This window comes from Kryptolebias marmoratus, linkage group LG12, assembly GCF_001649575.2.
Source record: "Kryptolebias marmoratus isolate JLee-2015 linkage group LG12, ASM164957v2, whole genome shotgun sequence".
Classification (NCBI taxonomy): domain Eukaryota; kingdom Metazoa; phylum Chordata; class Actinopteri; order Cyprinodontiformes; family Rivulidae; genus Kryptolebias; species Kryptolebias marmoratus.
In genome coordinates, this window is record NC_051441.1 from 16,781,615 (window position 1) to 16,801,363 (window position 19,749).

The following is a 19,749-nucleotide window of genomic DNA, read 5'->3' on the forward strand; positions in this document are numbered from 1 at the left end:
AGTATGATCATACGTTCTGCAGAGTTATCTCATTTTGATTAGATTTTAGAAAAAAAAAAATGAGAGGATTGTATTAGAATATGTTCTGTGAGCACACACTGTGAACAAAATAACAAAAAATGTTACATGACTTTCAGCTTTAAAATACCGCAGTGGCTCGGGAGGTAAGGGTTCGGCCTGTAACCAGAGGGTTGCCGGTTTGAGCCCCCACTTTGTCAGTTTCAGCCGTTGTGTCCTCGGGCAAGACACTTCACCCGCCTTGCCTGCTGGTGGTGGTCAGAGGGTTCTGTGGCGCCGGTGTGATGGCAGCCTCACTTCTGTCGGCCCGCCCCAGGGCAACTGTGGCTACAATGTAGCTCACCGCCATCAGTGAGTGAATGTGTGGATGATTGTAGTGTGAAGCACTTTGGGGTTCTTGGTTTAGATAAAGCACTATACAAGTCCAAGCCATTTACCATTTACATTTTGCTTTTAGACATAATAAACTTTTGTCTATACACAAATAACAGACGGGCTTTATTTTAAAAAAATAAGGCACTGATTTGTGCACATTTTTAATTTTTTCTCTACAATTATTTAGCTGATATTGTGAGAATTTTATAGCTGGCATAACTCATTCTGTTCAATGCAACTAACATGGTTTAGTTTTGACTTCTAAAAGCTTAAATCACGTTGAACCAGCTAATTTTAAGTCTAAGCTTTTGTTTTTATGAAGTTGACAAAATACTTTGTTTTAGGAGACTCTGTTCCCGTTCTGACTTCAGCTTCCTGGTTCCCGTCGAATGGTTCCTCTGGAACAATTTCATATCCACAGTAATGTTGAAATATTTTGGAATTAAAGGTGTTATTTTTTTAAGATTATAAGGGAAATCAAAATCCAAACCACCATTGAAGCAAATACCTACGATAGCCAGATATTTGGCCAAGAATTTAAACTTTGGAATAGATTTTTAATAATGAAGCACTTCTTTAAGCATGCACACTGTAACTTGGATCTGCTGCTGTAACGAACCTGTAAATAACTTCATTAAATTCCTCAAGGATTAGGGAACGGGTTTCCTGTGGAACAATAATGGTAAGGTAAGCCATTTTTCTAACTTTCAGCTGATCTGAGAGTATTTTGAGAACTGTATGTGCGTATGTTTGACTTTTATTACGAAAGACCAAACCAAAACCTCTGACTGGTCTAATAAAAGCCTTGTCTTCTTTTTTAGTAGTTCACTCAGTAGAAGTGTACCCATAACCTTTGGCTCAATAATCCTCTAAAAGAAATGAAACAAATACACGGTTCAGGAGGGATCACTTCCTTGGACTTCGTTTCGAAACACTATTTTGATGTTTCCTGAACATTTTGACTTTTCTTTTTTCCTGTTTTCTTTCCTAATCTTGAAAGGAAACAAACAAAAATCCTCCTCCTCATTATTTTTAATCTCTGCGTGACCCTAAAGTGTTGTTCTATTCATATTAATCAACTCATTAATATGTGTTCAACAAGCAAACTCACTTTTATTTTGCTGAAATAAATTTTCAATTGAAGCTTTAACCACTAAACCCAGCTCCAAGATGAATTCAAATGGATTTATGACTTTTCAATTTAAAACACTCACTTTGTTGTTTTATCTTGAACGCTGGGAGAAATAAATTGACTTTTAAATTTAAAGCATGATTATTTATTTACTTTTTTGTCCATCAGTAGAAAGTGTGATAAACAGTTTATCTGTCTTTCTGTTTTCGTGCTTTTACAAAGTTGCAAGATCCAGTTCACCGACAAATGTCCTGATGTTTTCGTCAAAATTCACAGACGATACTGAGAATTCAGTGTTTCATAAATACTACCGAGCCATCCTGGTTCAGAGGCATCAAAACAGGCCCAGACCATGATAACACCACCACCGTGATTCACAGATGAGATTAGGCTGTGATGCCAGAATGCTGTGTACCTTTCGCTCTAAGCAGAAAACCGGTGTAATTTGTCCACCTGACGATTTTCCAGCAGGCGCATGTGATCTTCTGCAAACTGCAGTTGTTTTGTAATGTTTTGAGAAAGCGGAGGCTCTTGACTTGCAGTCCTGCCGTGCACCTGTGAGCAGTTCACGAACCCTGACCTTAGACACTACCAGGGTTTTATTTATCTAGAAGTTAATGGTGGTTCCAAATTATGACCTTTCTGATCTATTGTGTAAAGTTTTGTTGTGAAAACTGATCAGAGAAGGGGTAAAAATAGTCTTAAATTGTCTACATTTGTGCCTCTACCTGTCTGTAGTTAAGTAATGACAGTTTCTCAGTCTTGTCCTGCTTTATGAACAAAACTGGGTCTCATGTGATTTGAAATCAATCCACTTGAATAAATTTGGGCCTAGCTTTCCTTGAAGGACTGCATATCGCCCTCCGACTGTCATGCCAGAGATCTAGACTAAGATCATCTTATTTTGAGAAATGACAGAACTGTAACAGTGCTGGTCAAACCTTGAAAATGACGTCAAGCAAAACCTCATGTGATACTGTGAGATGTCCCGCTCAGTGTATGTGTTGTGAATGACTCTCAGATATTACCACATCAATTTTAACACAATATCAGTAAGAAGAAATATAGTCATTTTTGTGTTTTCTAAGGTCTGCTGGATGGGGTTAGTACCGAAGGTTAATCACTTGTAGATGTACATCCAATCATTATTTCCAGAGGGTTTAATTAAGTGGGTCATAACATATTTTGCCAACAGACAGGGTTGATTTCTTGTAGCTGAAGGCAAACTTTTGGACAAAAATCTTGCACAACCTGTTAGCACTCTGAATATGTGTTGTGGGTTAGTCTGAGCTACTACCACACCAGATTTTAGGTCCATATCTGTAAAAATTGATTAAGTTATTGCAATTTTTGAGTGTCTTACGTTGTTTGGCTCTTGCAGTCACCTTATTAAGTTTATACATAAAGACATGTCAGTTACTGATTAACTTTCTTAACAGACTCACATTTGATATAAGCCTATTTAGTATTCTTCTGTTTCTTTCTTTTGTTCTCTTTTCAGCAAGTCATTCTCCTCCATATGACTCTGTCTTCTGCGTCCTCTGTCCTCACTTCAACTTCCTCCATGTCCTCTCTACCTGCATCTATATTTGTCCTCTTTGGCCTTTCTCTTTGTCTTTTTCCTGGCACTCTAATTTGTGTGATGAGGTACTCTTTGGGCTCGTGAGGTTTGTTTATTTTTTATGCTAAACAAAAGATTTCCAAGTGCCCAAAAACAGCCCGCGGAGGAACACCAGCATCAGCGGTATTAGGGTTGTGATCAGGCTCAGAGTGCAGAGGTAACCCCAGGTTAGCGTTTCTCACCCCCGAGTTATCCTTGAAGAGTTCACATTTCTTACCGTAGACTTTAACTTTTCTCGGCCTTTTTATCCGACGCAGTGCCGACGCTTCGACATAGTTTTAATCCCCGTGAGCCGCTGTCTTCATGAACGCTTCCTTTTGTTGTTAAAGTCCATCGTGCTCGATGAAGTTTTTCACCACTGAGGAGGACGAGGCGCACCTGAACGCAACACACCCGAGTGGGAAGCCAAAGATCCTCCAACACCACACACACACACACACACACACACACACACACACACACAAACACGTTCCGCCCACTTCCTCGTTTATTTCTCAGAAGCAAGTTTTTTTTATTTTATTTTTAACAATTAGCTAACCGAGAACAGTGTTATCTGATAAAAAATATCTCAAACTGACAGTTATCAAATATGACAGCTCTATTGTAGGATTCAAAAAACTATTTTTATTTTATTTTTTCCCATTGAGAGACTGTGTTGAAGGCTACAAACGTTTTAACATGCAAGCATTGTCCTACAGATGTGTAAATAAATACAGCAATAAACTTTAACTTTAGCAAGTGGTTCATGAGAGATTTTCCAAACAGAGACAGGGGCGACTCCAACAGTTAATGGCAAAGTTTTAAAATGGGATATTGCATGATCAGCTAGTATTTGGAGTATAAGTTGGGGATGACTCTCAGCGACTACCACACCAAAATTTAGCTCATTATTTGTAAAAGTGTTATAGTCATTTTTGTGTATTTTAGATTTGCTTATGTGGCACAGCCATCTTGAATGGGGCCGACTCCAAAAGTTAATCAGGTATAATCGTACATCCAGTGATTATTTCCTGAGAGTTTCATCGAAATCTGTCTGGCGGTTCATCAGATATTTTGCTAACAGACAGACACTAACACGTGCACAAACACAGGCAAAAGCATTATCGGCCTTATGCCTTTGCCAGTGGGTGACAAAAATACATAAAGTGGTTTTAAAGTTATGTTATTTTAGTGTGAACATTCGTGTTACAAACAACATGCTGAGGTCACTGGAAAAAAAATGGCTATTTTAGGATTTTTCTCAACACCTCCATTCACTGCTGCTGTATGGGCGGTGGAAGAAAATCAGCCCGAAATAACTTGTCAGTACAGATGAGCGTTTCAGAGTGCAGACAGATCTGTGTGTGGGTGTCTGGGGGTACAAAGGAAGTGGTTCAAAACAAGAGTTATAGAAAGACAAAGGTCAAGGGATGATGTGAAAACACTTTCGTTTTAAGTCCTCGCTTTACACTTTGACAGAAAGCTGCATTTATTTCTCTTCGCTCGCGTTCTCTGAAGGGCGGCTCATATGAAACTGCTGTCGGAGTAGGCTGACAGTGCATTGTGTTTTAGCGCTCTCCTTTTCTGTCGTCTCTCAAAGAGGTCAGCAAAATAACTACACAGACTGATGGATGGTTGTTCCAAAAAAACATGGTCGGAGACCCAAAACAACTACAACCGTAGTTCTGAAAAAGTTAAGACGTTGTGTGAAATGTAAACAAAAACAGAATGCAATGATTTGCAAACCTCGTAAACCCCATATTGTATTCCCAATAGAACGTAGTAAACATATCAAATGTTTACACTAAGAAAATGGAATTTAATGAAGGTGAATCTTCTTCAAAAAGTTGAGACTAGGGCAACAAAAGGCTGTAAAAGTAAGGGGACGAATAAAAAACAGACAGAGGAGCATTTTGCAAATAATTAAGTTAAATGGCAACAGATCAGTAAGAGGACTGGGTATAAAAATAGCATTTTAGAGATCGTGGAACAATTTCAGAATAATGTTCCTCAGGAGAAAATGTGGAGCACCTTGGATATCCCATCATCTATAGTTCATCCATATTGTTTTTATTAACAATTTGCATAACATCCCCATTTTGTCAGAATCGGAGTTGTACTTTCAGCCTGCTCGCTGGGTTTTAATAGAACAACCACCGCATGTCAGACCAGCATCTGTGGTCGGACTGGCACAGTCTTGATGGGAAACTCCTTGAAGACCATGTGACATCATTGTAAAGCTCGGGGGGGTTCCCCTTGTGGGCTTGAGTTCCCGACAGCATCACTGCAGATTAAAAGAAAACGTGTTTTCAAACCGGTTCTCTTGTTAACAAAACTTTCTTCCTTTTCTGCTTCCATTTTCCCTGATAAACACTGAGACAGTAACCTCCTCAGTGTCCTACAGCGGCCTGCCACAGTTGGCCCCGCCTCCTTCTACGTCACCAACCAATCAGGGAACTCCGCCCACACAATCAGCCCACTTCGGGATCTTGAGACAAAAACTCTAAAAACAAATCATTAACGTTTTAAATCAGAGAAATTGACCACTGAAGTGTTTTATGATAGTTTTTAACTAAAATAAAAACATGAATACTCATTATTTTGATGTTTTACTTCATTTCACCTTTAACACATATCACCCACTGGGAAACAATTAGCTCACTACGATCGCTGGAGCTCGCTCGTTCGTACCGCAGAACCACCTAAAGGCAAAAAGCTCACCTGGTTACAAGTTACGCTGCGAGATGCACCACACTGACGTGCAGAGACGTCTGTTTATGGAGAAACAGACAGAAATTATAAATTGACGTGTTGGTAGTAGCTCAAACTCGCCTCCACAAACCTATCATCACATCGCCGCTCAGTTGCCGAGGGGCTCTTGTTGTCATGGTGACGTGGCCTTCACAGCTGATTCTGCAAAGCAAAGTCATACACATCATTACTGGAAACTAATAGGGTATTTTTTTTAACAAAGGCATTTCTTGAAGAAAGACAGAATGATGAAAACATTTGAAAATGCTTGTAAACGCAAAATAATGACATTTCTTGAGACTCCAGAACTTAAAACTCTTATTTCTTTTTTCTGATGGAACTTCAGCGGATGTGGCAGTTCTGATCTATGTGAACAATTAGGAAGTGTTTAACCAATTTAAGGAAAGGCTATCATTAGATATAGATATTTAATAGCTTTCATTGACGATCACAAAGCTGCTTTAGTTATTAATGTCAGCAGCTGAAAGGCAAAGGCTCACAATGTTTTTGTCAGTGTTTGTTACCAAAATAAAGAAACTTGCAGAAGGTTATTATTGTTTGTGCATCTACAACTGTTTCATTTTTGGAGTCAGCCTAACTCAAGATGGCTGCCACAGCCAATTGACCTGAGAAACCCAAACATGGCTATAAGTCTGTCAATTTTACATATTTTGAGGTAGAATTTGGCGTGGTAGTAGTAGCTGAGATTGATCCCCAACACATTCTGAGTGCTAAGGGATTGCGCAATATTTGTTTTTCATTTTGCCATGATCTATTTGGAGTCAGCTCTGTCTGTTAGCAAAACATCTCATGAATCACTTGGATGTGCATCCACAACAGAATAAATTCAAGGCAGACATCACAACTACTCGACATTAATCAACACAAAAATGACTGTAATTCAGTTAGTTTCCAGATATTGAGCTAAAATTTGGCATGAAATGCAGAGGGTGATATGCATTACTTCAAGGAATGCAAGGGCTTTAATAAAAACATAAAATAAAATAAAACACTTTGTATCCTGCATAGTTTCTGATTATGTAAACAACTTTCTGTTGTTGACATTTTTTTAGTTTTTCTCTTAAAAATACATGACATTTTGATTTGTAAAACTGTTGTGATGTAGCATTTTCTTTTTAACTTTTATATAATAGCTCCAACAAATAGATAATTAATTTCTTATTTCACCCAGTGTTTTTTTCCTTAGAAAGAACTTATTTTTGAAAGCAATCAAAAATGCTAATGTGCTAATGAAAATCATGCTAAATGTAACTTTTTAGAAACAAGCTCATAGAAGTTACTCTAATTTTTTTAATACTAGCCTACTCTGTGTAATGTTCGGATTTTTAAACTGAGCAATACTGTTTTAAAAACCTTAAGTAAAACAGGAACTTTAGCATCCTTGGCTGGTGTTTTGTTCTCTGTTTGGCCTCCTGCTGCTAATAAAGTTTTGACTTTTGACTTTTCGCGCCGTAGAGGCAACCGTCAAAGCTAGCATGCTAAAGCTAGCCTAACCGTTGGTTAGTTGAGTCATTCACGAATTTTCCGGTTAATTCGTTTTTCCGGATAAACGTAATTTATGGAATTAAAACAGAAAAAATAATATTTAGAAGCGAGAGTATGTAACAACGTTGCTTTTAAAAAGCATTACAAGTAAGTTGTAATATAATGTAAGCTTTGTAAATTAATGCGATAACGTTATTCAAGTTAGTCGTAAACAGTAGACACTTTTTGTATTCACCTGCACTATTTGCAGGATAATCGTTGGAACTATTTTATTATTACTAACATTATTTATTTATTTTTGTTCCACAGGTAAAACAACAACAATGAGCAGCCCGGATATTGTGTATGAAAAGGTTCACTTCAGACACGACCTGAAATGGAGCGTCCGGCTGCGGCCCGCAGAGGGAGGCGGGCTGCTGCTCTGCCTGGCCTGCGTTATCGAAATAATCGAGACAGAAGAAATCGCGGTGAGAAAAACACAATTTTTAACTCTTGATAGTATTATAAACTCCCCTCCTAAAGCTAACCCTTACATTGGGATGTTATCCTCTTGAAACGCTTTAGAGTCGACTCGTCACAGGTACATTTTTCTTTTATTTTTCCACTTTTAAATCCTCCCGTGTGTTTTTCTTTACATTCTGCGCCTGTGTTATCTAGTCAGTGAGGAAGTCCTTCGCCTTGTCTGGTGTAAGTGGGATGCTGAAGAGCTCTGCAGGACCACTGAAGGAGCTGCTCAGACAGGACCACAGAGTCACTCTGCATTTTGTTATTACACTAATAGGTGAGAAAATATGCATCAGGGCAATAGACGGGAAAGATGAGTCTAGCAAGAATGATTTCTCCAGAGGTAGAAATAGTCCCTCATTGCTGATGCTTCTTTTGCAAGTTGTTAGGTGTACAGAACCTCCATTTACTACTAACCATCACTACTGGATTGAGCTTTACTGTGTAATATTACCACTTCCTGGAACTAATTAGTACTAGGTGAGTCCATCATGGCATTTTCCCTTACATTGTACAGTACAGTTCTGGTGTGAAGCTGCAGTGAGACACAGCTTTCTTCTGTGTTTATTGTGTTAGCACACAATATGTCTGATGTAGCAGACACTTTAATCCAAAATTATATACAGCCTTAGGAGGAAAACAAGGGTGGGTATTGTCCAAATATGCTTAAGTGTAATGAAAACAAGTGATTGTTAGAGATCTCAACAAGATATATCTCTTGATCCACACTTATGGTTAAATAAAACCCTTTTGCATTCATTAGTAATGCACACAATATGCAGTCCCTGTACACAAATGTGATAAATATACTGTAAATTGTTAGATTTAAATGAGTGTTTGCGCACTGCTGCAGAGAAGCTGTTTGATTCTGTCTCACCAGGAAACGGTCAGCTGCGTTTTGGTGTCATTCTGCGGCACGAGTTTGGCTCGCTTGGAACCTCAGCTGTGATAGCAACAAAAACAGTTTGAATTACACAATACTTTTATTAAAACCAGGAGAAAGCCACAAATAACTGAGCCATGCTGCACATTCTGGGAAAGCTTCATTACTGTGCTGCAGTTATATTACAGCTTTTCATACTAAACAATGTTGACAGCTATTTTTATCGCATTGCTTAAACAGTAGGAAGCAGTAACAGTTTTATTATTCAACAAAATGTAGTTATTCTAGACAGATAATAGAGTTGACACGAGGTTCACTCTTTTTTATGTGTATTAATCATTATGGAATAAAACATGCCTGCCATCCTTGGACTGATAACATCAACAAAATGATTTTCAGATGATCTTTGCAAATAACCAGAAGCATATTTTGTACGAAGCTGATTTTTCCTGACAGTTACATTAAATCTGAGGTGAAAAAAAAGATTGTTGTTTTAGGTTGAATGAATAGACCACATTAACCTTATAAATACAAGCTGCAACCAGATGAGCGGTTTTGTTTTATAGGCTTGGACTGCATATTAAATCAAATTATAATCCTAATGACAGTTTTTGCCTCAGATAATTAAATGAACAGGAGTGACTGATAATAAAAAACATACAGTATGCTCCGCCAATATATCACAAAGCAAAAACGAATCCAGTGCTTCTTAAATCACAGTGACTCAGTGATTGTGCTCGATGATTGACAGCTTATTATCGCTTCTTTAATTTTGATCTGAAGACTGAACCTTGCTCTGGTGCCACTTTGGAAACTGGAATGCTAGCACCACTTAAGGATTTCTGAAAAAAATCCTGATCTTAATGCATCAAGAGCAATGCTGCACCTTTCTGTGAGTCCTATAGCTGCCACAGACCCTACACAAAGCCTTTAGTTGGTTGCCCTTTAATTTGCTGTCAGTACCCAGATAGTGATATACCGTGACTGCCAAAGTCAGCAATGACGCCTTCGTGAACCTAAACAATAACTAACAAAAATGCACATTCAGCAGGTCTCGTACAGAGGGACTATCATTGGCAGTGCTGCAGTAAATTACTGAGTCCTGCAGAACATTGTCCCCATGCTCTAATCTGTCCAAATGATGGACGGTTTAAAAAAGGTCAGTGATAAAAATATTTGGTTAATGAGACTACTGGTCTATGAAATGCAACAAATTTAGAGTAATGAGAACAGTGGCTCCCAGAGTTTTCTGCTTCGACCCGCAGAAAAAGCAGTGGCAGAGACACACAATCTCAGCTATTGCTACTTCATACAAAACTAGCTAAATGGCCAATCAAATAAGGCCATTTTGCCAACACAAATTTCTTTAATAAGCATTATATTTATATACAATATATACTTGTACAGGGTGGCACAGTGGGGCAGTGGTAAGAGCTGTTGCCTCCCAACAGGAAGGTTGCAGGTTCACTTCCTGACCTTGAGCCTTTCTGTGTGGAGTTTGCATGTTCTCCCTGTGCACACCTGGGTTTACCCCGGGTACTCTGGTTTCCTCCCACAGACCAAAAACATGCATGTTAGGTTAATTAGTGACTCTAAAATTGTCCCTAGGTGAGAGTGAGAACATGAATGTTTGTTTGTCTCATTTGTCTCCATGTGTCCCTATGAGGGACTGGGAACCTGTCCTGTCCTCTGCCCCTCGCACAGTGACTGCTGGACATAGCAACCAGTTCCCCGCGACGCAAAAAGTAGAAGTGGGTAAAGAAAACGGATGGATGAATATACTTGTACACAAAATTTGCAGCATATTTATGAGTACTATATATTTATTTTATTTCTTTTAGAAGTTATGATGAAATTATGCTTTTGCAAATAACAAAAATTGAATTCGATCTCTGCAAATCATCTCAAGTTCCTACGGCTTGGTGTTTTGTGATATAACTGATGTTGATAATAATAAAATAATCCCAGTATTAATTTTGGACATAATTGAACAGCCCGGTGTCAGATGCACAGTATGCCAGGTACTGTTCCCTTTTATATAGGACAAGTATCCATGAAGAAACAAGTTTGAAAGCAACCTGATGTGAAATCTTCCTTTGCAGATAACGTTGCTGTCATTATTTGTAGTTTTTGGTGTAGTAATGTGGTCTATACTTTACTCTGGGGTTACAGCCCTGAGTAAAGGGATACAGGTGTGTTTAACTCTTTACTCTGCAATCATTTATTATCATTATTTGTTATAACAAAGGATTTGAAACCTTACAAGCGTTTCCTGGCCAAGACAGGCAGCAGCTTAAAACAGCACTGAAATACACAACTTAAAAAACATTAAAGGTCATTAAAACTATAACCGATGAAAACTAGAAGGAGTCACATGCCATACTCTGTAAGATTGCGCAGCAGTTCTCCGAATCAGTAACAGAATCATCAGTGAACATTTACATCCAGATGTTTGTGAATGTTAAATATTTAAAACTTTGTTTCTTTAAACTCAGACGGTTTTGGAGCTGATTCAAAGATGGTGGGCAGACTGACCTTGTGTGTAGGTCTGATGAAGTGCTCTTCATAATGTTCTAATAAGAGGATGCTTTTTTCCCTCTTTTACAAATTACAATAAACCTTTTAATTACAAAACAGAAAACGTGTGAAATTTGTAATAAAATATTTTCTGCGCCATTCCCTCTACCAGGTATGCTTCAAACTGTGGAGGACCCGGTTACTGTGGAGAAGGCAGACCAAGGTGAAGAAATCGCCTTTTGTGGTTTGGATAGTGTCTGTTGGCTTTTCAGCTTGTGTTTACATCTATGAGGAAACACATACTACATGCACACACACACGTAACACTAACCCACACACACACGGACGTGGACTTTTTGTAAGTTACGTGTGCTCGCCCACACCGCCGGAGTCAGTTATTGTCGCCACCAGTGACTGAGGTGATCTCGAAGGCGATGACATCATTTTGCGTGTTGATAATCTTTCACTTCTGCTTTCTGCGTGGTTCAAATGTTGTTTTTTTTCTTTCTTTGTATCCAATGATTTATTTAGCCAGCTGCTGTATATGCAGACCTGTTTCTCTCAATAATGCAGGCTTTTCAGACAAGATGAGTTTTCAAGCTCTCTGCAGCCTTTCACAGTGCAGAAATCAGATGAATGAGTAATTTAATGTTTGCTGTCACAAAGTGCCTTGGAGTCTAGTTGTGTAAGTTTGTAAAATGTTAAACTTTGATGCTTTTTGTTTGCACAGATAGGAATACATTTTGAAAGCAGTTTACACATCAGATGTAATATTAATGAAATAGTTATATTATTGTCTCTGCTGTGACACTTTAACATATTTTCTGTAAAGCATGATCTTAATGTGTGTGTTGTTTATTTAATGAGCGCCTCTCTTTGTTTTATCTTTGTTGTCTGTACACTAATGTATTCTTGTTTGTATCAGTGCTGGTTCAGCTGCTTTTAGAGCTCCACAATGAACTGCCCTTACACTTTGTTTTGGACGAGATACACAAACAGGTAAGGCAAACATATTTAACACATACACAGACACAGCAGTGCATGCCCCCAGCCCATATACAAATGCAGGCACAGGAAGAAACACGAGATCTCTAAATTTTTAACAGCAGTGCTGTAACCAGCATCATCCTCAGGGGGCTGTTTAGTAAACTGACAGAGCGCTTGTCTTCCTTTTGCTGCTTTAGTTTCTCCTCAGGGAGAGATGATAGTGGAGTAGCATCCTTCTTCACCCAGTAAAAAGTAGTTATTTTGATGAATACATAAAGGTTTAACATCAGGCAAAGATCATGTTTTTCCTCTCTAGAATAGATCCACAATCAAGAAATAAGCAGAAATGTTTTAGTGAAATAAATTAGACACTTATATTACCTGTTTCTATCTTATCCACCCTACCTATTTGTGACTGTAATGTGACCTGCCATCATTCTTTGAAAGTTCTCTGACATTAGATAGAGATGATTATTTTAAGCAAAAATTTAGTTATAGTTCTTGATGCTTTTCACATAATCTGTTTATTTTGCCCTTTACTCATGCAATGCTAATTAATACAGCACAACAACAACCTGTTGGGGAAAAAAACCCCAAAAAGCTGATCTGAACTAATTCATTATAACGTCAGTCTGAATGTAAAGAAATTTTACACAGAGAGAGCAATACTGATATGACTAATAATTTATCACTTTTGTCTTCGTGAGATCTAATGTTAGCAACTGCTTTATAAATTTAGGACTTTTGCCTGTTTTATTTTTTTTGCCTAAAAAAATGACCAAGTCCATACTTATTAGTCCTCTGTTTACATCCGGGGATTATTTTACTGACTCAATATCCATCAGTCCGAGACTGACCGAAGTGAACTCATCAGCCTTCAAATGTAAACAAACAAATCATAATTGTTGGCAACATAAAGTGACTGCTGATTTTGCTCATTTATAACAAATTATGCTGTAACCTTTTGGTAGTGAATGATGTGTATTTAGTGGTTATTTTTATCATAGATGATACCCATAGACAAAAATTCTAATCTAAAATATTGAAAATTTGCGTATTTTGAAAGCTATGTGGCTGTGTGGGTTTTGTTATGCATAAGGGTAAATGTTGTAATCTCTGTTAGGCTGTAAGTAAATATGTGGTTGATTTAAAAAAAAAAAAAAAACAGCTACTGTATATTTGTATTTCTCAGTAAAAGGTATGATTGTTACTGTAGATGTAGTTCTTTTTCCTTGACTACAGTTCAGCTACAACTGCTCAAAATAAAGTATTTTAAAAAAGATGTAATTGAGATAAGTGTCAAAGACTTTGACAGTATCTCTGTGTAAAAATAATGATCTGTTTCTGTACAGCACTATTTATATTATAATGTACAGAAAACCTATCAACTTTTTAATTATGTGTCTGTGTTCAGTTCTTTCAGAGATGGTTTTTGACGTTGCTATAAATCTAATATGTTGTCTCTTTTTTTTCTATTTAGCTGAGTGATCAGTTTAATGTGAAGCGTTTCCTGCCTACGTTCAACTTCCTGGGGAACCTTTTGAAAACAGTCCCCAACGTGGCTCACAGCCTCGTAACTCAGTACGGTGAGACCCCGCAACTCAGTCACCTTAAAACAGGCTCAGATTTAAAGATGGTTCTAGTTTTTAATAGCATTCACACTTCAGTCCACATGAGAAAGGATACATTTCTTAATTCTGTTTTGAAAGAAACACCTTTGTGTCATTGTTGCTTTGTAAAAAAAAATCAAAATTATATTAACCAAATCCCTTTACTTTGTTAATTCTCTCAGGTCTGGACTATGTGCTTTATCCTTAGTGACGGCTTTATCAGTAAGGATAGATTAATTTTGTTATTATGAGAAACTGTTACCATCATGATATTTGTTAGTAAAGGCGGAAATGGGGTTGTGTGGAGTATCCACAAATATGATGCAGGGGTCAGGTTTTAAGCAGCTTGTAATTGTGTTAATGCTTATTTCACTTTGGCATCTGGAGAGAAAACAGAAACTTTACTTTTCTCTTATTTATGTAGCACAAGAAAGTACGCAAACAATTAAATCTAGTTGCCTTTATTGACTTTCTAAAGGAATTCCATAGCAGCAACAAAAGTTACATATTCTTGTTCAAACAAGACTTTCTCTGCAACTTCATAAATAAATGTAGACACATTGAAAGATTTATATCTAGAAGAGATTCTATAATGCGGTATATTGACGGAGAGAAATGAAGCATCTCAGCATTTTTACCTCGCACACCTGCTGATTAAATCTCAAGCACTTGCATGACGTCCGTCCTCATTGAGCCAATTGTTCTCTTTATTAGCAGGCATTGTTAATCAGCTCCAGACTTGTGTGTGTCACAAGGTGTTTGTTTTTTTTATCACGGCTGCGTTCTTATCTTCACATTTAGGAACACAAGTGTGCCTTATTCCAAAAACACAGACGTTGTAATCTTTTGATCTTGCGCCATGCGTCCATCTACTGCGCGCTCTCCTGAGCGGACCCGGGTTGCGGTGGTTTGCCGAGGTGCTTATATAAGATGTGGGCTGCCATTATTGACTGTGTGCGTCTGTCAGCGGCATGTCGCTCAGCGAGTCCCCGTGGTCCTGTTTGGACTAACGACAACACCAAGACAATGACAACACAGACCCTGAGCTCCCAACAGATTTCATTCTTTCTCAGATTCGCTGTCGGCCTGTCTATCTATACGATTAACCCCTTACTCCTTTTTTTCCCCCCCTCTAAATCCCATTTTCTCTGCCTTTTTATTTTCTCCTTATCTTTTTCCTCTCTGTCTTTTGTGACTTGAAGGTGTGTCGGTCCCTCAGGTCTTGAATGAAAAGTGGACGCACAGAACACACTTTAATGAGCTGAAGGGGAAAGAAAATATTAAAGAGCAGGGAGGAAAAAGAGAACAGTAAATTGGAATTATTTCTTGTTTGAGATCTTTAGATATTCAAACTTCAAAATCTGAGTTTAAAGGCATTCCTTGTAAAAAAGAGAATTTTTTTTTATTGCAAAAATTGAAAATCAGAGGTATAAAAACATCAAGGTTTTTTACTTTTTATTTGTTTTCACTGAGGGGAAGGCAACATTAAAAAATGTGATCTGCTTGTGAGCACAGTAGAAGCTGGGCGTTTCGAAGAAAGAGTCAGAGAACGGTTTGGTTCAGTTCTGCGAAGTGATGTGTACACAACAACAGAAAACGACTGGACAAAGCAAATCACAAGATTACAAGAGCAAGATGGCAGCGCACACCGTGTCACAGGGCAGCAAACATAAAAATGAACCTGCAAACAACGGCAAAACTAAATGCGCTTGTGTTCGGGTCTTATAAGAGGTGCAGGTGAACAACAGTTTTGCATTTCCATCCTCGGTCCGCAGAGGAGTCGCCCTTTTATCCACTTCTCCTTCCCTCTGAAAAGCCTGGCTCTCATCTCGGCCGCCTCATTTATTTTGGTTTAATCAAACATGTCTGGCGGCCTCTCCTTGCTTCACGTGGGTTTTGATCTGCTCAACGGAGCAGCTGGGCTTCTGCTCGGCTCGCGTACTCTGTCATCTCGTTCTGTTTTCTTCGCCTAACGAGTCTGCGTTCCTCTGTCTTCTTCATATTCCAGCGCGGCCGTGCACTTTAACACTGGTTATGTCTGTTTCTGTCACTGCGCCATCTTTCCGTTCCCCTGCCTCATCTCTTATCAGCTGCGTCGCATTGATTTTTACCATGCCTTACTTGGTCATTCATCTGCATACAGATGAGCTAAAATGAAAAATTTTTTTTTTCTTTGGTAAAAATCAAAACGTGCGTTAAGGTCGTCTCTGTTTTTACTTTTTGACTTACCGCTAATCATGGAAACGATTTTCTTCACAAAGTTAAAGACAATAAAAAGCCCTATGTGCACAAATAAATAGACACTAGTTCTGTATTGATTTCAGAGCAGCTTTTTGTCTCAATTATAAAGATTGTGAGTTAATTATTTTTAGCTTGTGAATTCAGACAACTTAAAAGCTACACTGATAACACCATTTGTCTTGTTAGAGGATCCAGCTGTATAGAAGTTATAATAATTCAGGTCTGTGGAGCGATTTTCTGTTGTTTAATTGTTTTGAGGCACATTATAATTTGTAAGCAGCATCTTTTTTCACCGTATATTACCTTTTTTGCACTGTAGTCTTCGTTTTCTGTATCCCCTTATCCTTATTTATGACTATGTGAGCATGGATCTCCCTTTTTTCTTGTATTTTCTTTCGTCATCTGACTTTCCACACCTTCAGCCTCTCCAGATCAAACAGCGTCTTCTTAATATTTTCTTTTGCATCATCCCTCTCCCCATGAGTGAATCATACTTTTTTTCTGGTAGACGGTACACCTGGAAGTCTGTGTGTGTGTGTGTGTGTGCTGTGCTTTGAGAGGAAACTCCTGCTCCAATCAAAGTCCTGTTGTTTGTCTTTTGTACCTCGTTCACCCTTTCTCTGACACTGTCTATATTCTTTCCAGAACAGTCTTTCTAAAATTCTTTCATCTTCATGGTAACTTTCATTCCTCATGTTGGTTTGATTATTTTCTCTCTTTTTTTCCCCCACATGTAAAGTTGAAACCCTGCTGCATTTGTTCTCTTATATGCCGGGTTACCTGCAGCTGGTCAGCCAAGGTTTGACCTCGTCATTTTTGGAGCTAAATATATATGACGAAAACAAATAAAAACCTCATGAAAAAAAAACAGTCTTTTTAAACTGTCTTCTGTGACAGGAAGCACCTGATTAAATCAGCTGAGACTTGTTTTTTAGTGCCATCTGTAAATGTTATGAGAGAAGCTGCGAGCGCCGTCGCAGCTCTTTGTGTTGTCAGTGCTATCACTAATCTCCGAGCAGCAGGCGGCTTGTATGCCGACTGTCAGTACAAAGCAACAATGCTATTATCTGGAAGAAATGTTTAGAGCAGTAATTCAGCCAAGCTTCTGAAGTTAATGCGATTACCTGTATAAAATATTTGTATTTAAAAATGTTTTGAGGACTTTTTCTTTGCTTTGTGTTTATGAACAGATGCTCACAAAATCTCATTTGGCTTTATTTAACTTTTACATTTTTTTTTCTTCCTCCCCACTAACTTGTTTTGACACCTGCACCAACTTGAATTTCTAAGGCAGATTTATTTCACCTGGAGATTCGGTTGATTTCCAAGCTAGAAAACTGGAACATTAATTTACCAAGTTAAAATCTCATCCACTTTGATCGTAGCTCATAAAAACATCATGATTGGTTTCAGGCGCGACAGAAATTTAACCAAAATTCCGCCGAAGCCACAAGAAAAGATTTGATTGCTTTCATGTTCGCGTCTTTTATGTTTTCACACATCCTCCGTTGTCAGTTTGTGTCATATTTCTCACGTAGAAGCTCTTGGACTCATTTCCCTCCCGTGTCTGTCCACCAGTGCCCTTGCTGGACCACCTGTGCTCAGCCTGGCTTTACCCAGATGAGGCGCTGAAGACTTCAGTCGTGTTTGTGTGGCTTCAGCTGCTGGGGACATCTGGAGACGCAGCAGCCCAGTCCCTGCCCGTTGCCATTAGGGACAGACTGTGCATGCTGCTGCTGCAGACCTTTGCCAGTGCTGGCTCAGGACAGCTCATTAAAAACTGTGCTGGTGAGAAGAAATATCCCTCTTTTCCCATTCACTTATTTCCTTGCTGGGCACGGTATGTGCTCCCCCAAAATCAGGTTTGTATTTATGTTCATTTATGTGAGATGACTTGGTTTAACAAAGTAATCGTAAATAAAGAAAATGAAGGTCAGAATGATCTAATAAATAGATATTATTTCCAAAATCTTTCTGCTGGTTTTTAAATCGTTGTGGTTCAATCTGTGTAGAGTTAGGATTTGTAACTTTACTGATTTCATGAAGATCTTTAAAAGCACAATATTCTGCAGCAGTACCCTTCGGAAAGACAAACGAAACAAGAGTCTCATCTGGATTTACTGAGCACAAACGAGACTAATGCTTTAACTGAAGTGAGATTGATTTTTTTCCACAATTACTGTAAAGGTTTGCACTTGTGGAGCTCTGTAAAGTATGCTTTGCTTACACAAGTGTGAAACGTTAGATTTATGGAGAGAAACTTCAGACAAGTGCTTAGGTGAGAGCTGAAAAGGAAAAGGCTTTAATAAATCTATAAAACGAAATCTCAACCAAATATCTGCGAGACAATTAGGATGATTTCTTATTATCCTTTTACGCATTACTTCCCTGAAGGCATGTCTAACGCCTTGTTTTGTTTAATAATAAATAAGTGGAGTGGCTTTATTTCCCAGATGCTTAAGCCTTCTTTAGATGGAAAAGAGGAGGGATTAGTCTGAGATGAAAGTGTTGTTATTCTGTAGGAGTTTGGAGTAATAAGAACAGTAAGCCTGCCAATGTGGGTTTTGGTGACAGCCAGACTGGAGGTCTACATTTGGTGCCGAAGAGCTGATGAGACAGATATTGAAGGATTACATTACAATACGTTTGTAGTATCAGTGTTGTTTCAGGAGATGGCTGTGATGCACAGAGCTGCAGGACTGTTTTACATCAGATTTTAGTGTAAAGCGTTTAGATGTAGCTGTAATCAGTGAGAGTCCTCTTTACAGCCCAAATCAAATATTAAAGAGGACGATGAAAACACTTTGCTTTTAAAACTGCAGCAGTTCATCTCCTTAGCCCCAAACACTGAGTTGTTTTTTTTTAAAGCTGATAAAACAACTTGCTTGTAAAACCTGTTTTTTTTTTTTATCTTTCACAAAAGCAATACCAACTCTAAAAGTGTCCCTAGGTGTGAGTGAGAGGCTGAATGGTTGTCTCGTTTGTCTCTATGTGTCCCTGTGATGGACTTGCGACCTGTCCAGGGAGATAGGCACCAGGTAAAGAAAATGGATGGCTGGACAAAAGCAATTTGAACATTTACTGACATCCATTTGAGTCAAATACAGCATTAAGACAATTCACAAAGATTCCCATCCTTTTCCTTTTATTTTCATATTAAAATCCCTTTTTTTTTCTTTAGAAAACTTGGCTTCAACTTCTGTAAACTTTATTCACCTTGAAAATCACATCATCTCAGCGAGCTCAGGAATTTGAATGAAGAATTTAATCTGGACTGGATTTTATCGCAGAGTATATAAATATATGAATATATTTCATAGTTTCTTCTCTATTAGAATTGCGTTTCTATCATGGCTTAAGGTAACCTGTTTATTATAAATCTGCCTGCTTTAATTTTGAACTTGGTAGGCCTGTCTTATTTTATTCATATACTTTACTATGCCTTTGTGTTCTAAAGATTACAAATTACATTGTGGATGCTTTCCTCGTCGAAGCTTTTATTTCAAAGTGAAAGCTGAAAGTATCTGATGTGATATTTGAAAGTTATTCGTTAACTTGCAAATGAACAGAAGTTATTTCAGGAGAGTATTTAATGTGTTGACTCATTATGCTGTTGTTTTGAATG

General features: G+C 38.2%; 2 protein-coding genes across 2 annotated transcripts in view; one reads left to right on the forward strand and one right to left on the reverse strand.

Annotated features, from left to right (window-relative positions):
* LOC108236133 (ankyrin repeat and fibronectin type-III domain-containing protein 1) overlaps positions 1-3,562 on the reverse strand; it is a 28,045-nt gene extending 24,483 nt beyond the window's left edge. Inside the window, exon 1 of the mRNA XM_017416598.3 lies at positions 3,364-3,562. The gene's annotated coding sequence lies outside the window, so the exon portion shown is untranslated. The remainder of the gene's footprint in view (positions 1-3,363) is intronic.
* Positions 3,563-7,366: 3,804 nt separating this feature from the next.
* The window catches only part of LOC108236117 (meiosis inhibitor protein 1), a 58,300-nt gene continuing 45,917 nt past the window's right edge, over positions 7,367-19,749 (forward strand). The window contains exons 1-7 of the mRNA XM_025006032.2: positions 7,367-7,529; positions 7,692-7,849; positions 8,040-8,163; positions 11,459-11,509; positions 12,212-12,285; positions 13,754-13,859; positions 17,703-17,912. Of these exons, the coding sequence (XP_024861800.1) occupies positions 7,706-7,849; positions 8,040-8,163; positions 11,459-11,509; positions 12,212-12,285; positions 13,754-13,859; positions 17,703-17,912 (709 nt within the window). The 5' untranslated portion in view covers positions 7,367-7,529; positions 7,692-7,705. The remainder of the gene's footprint in view (positions 7,530-7,691; positions 7,850-8,039; positions 8,164-11,458; positions 11,510-12,211; positions 12,286-13,753; positions 13,860-17,702; positions 17,913-19,749) is intronic.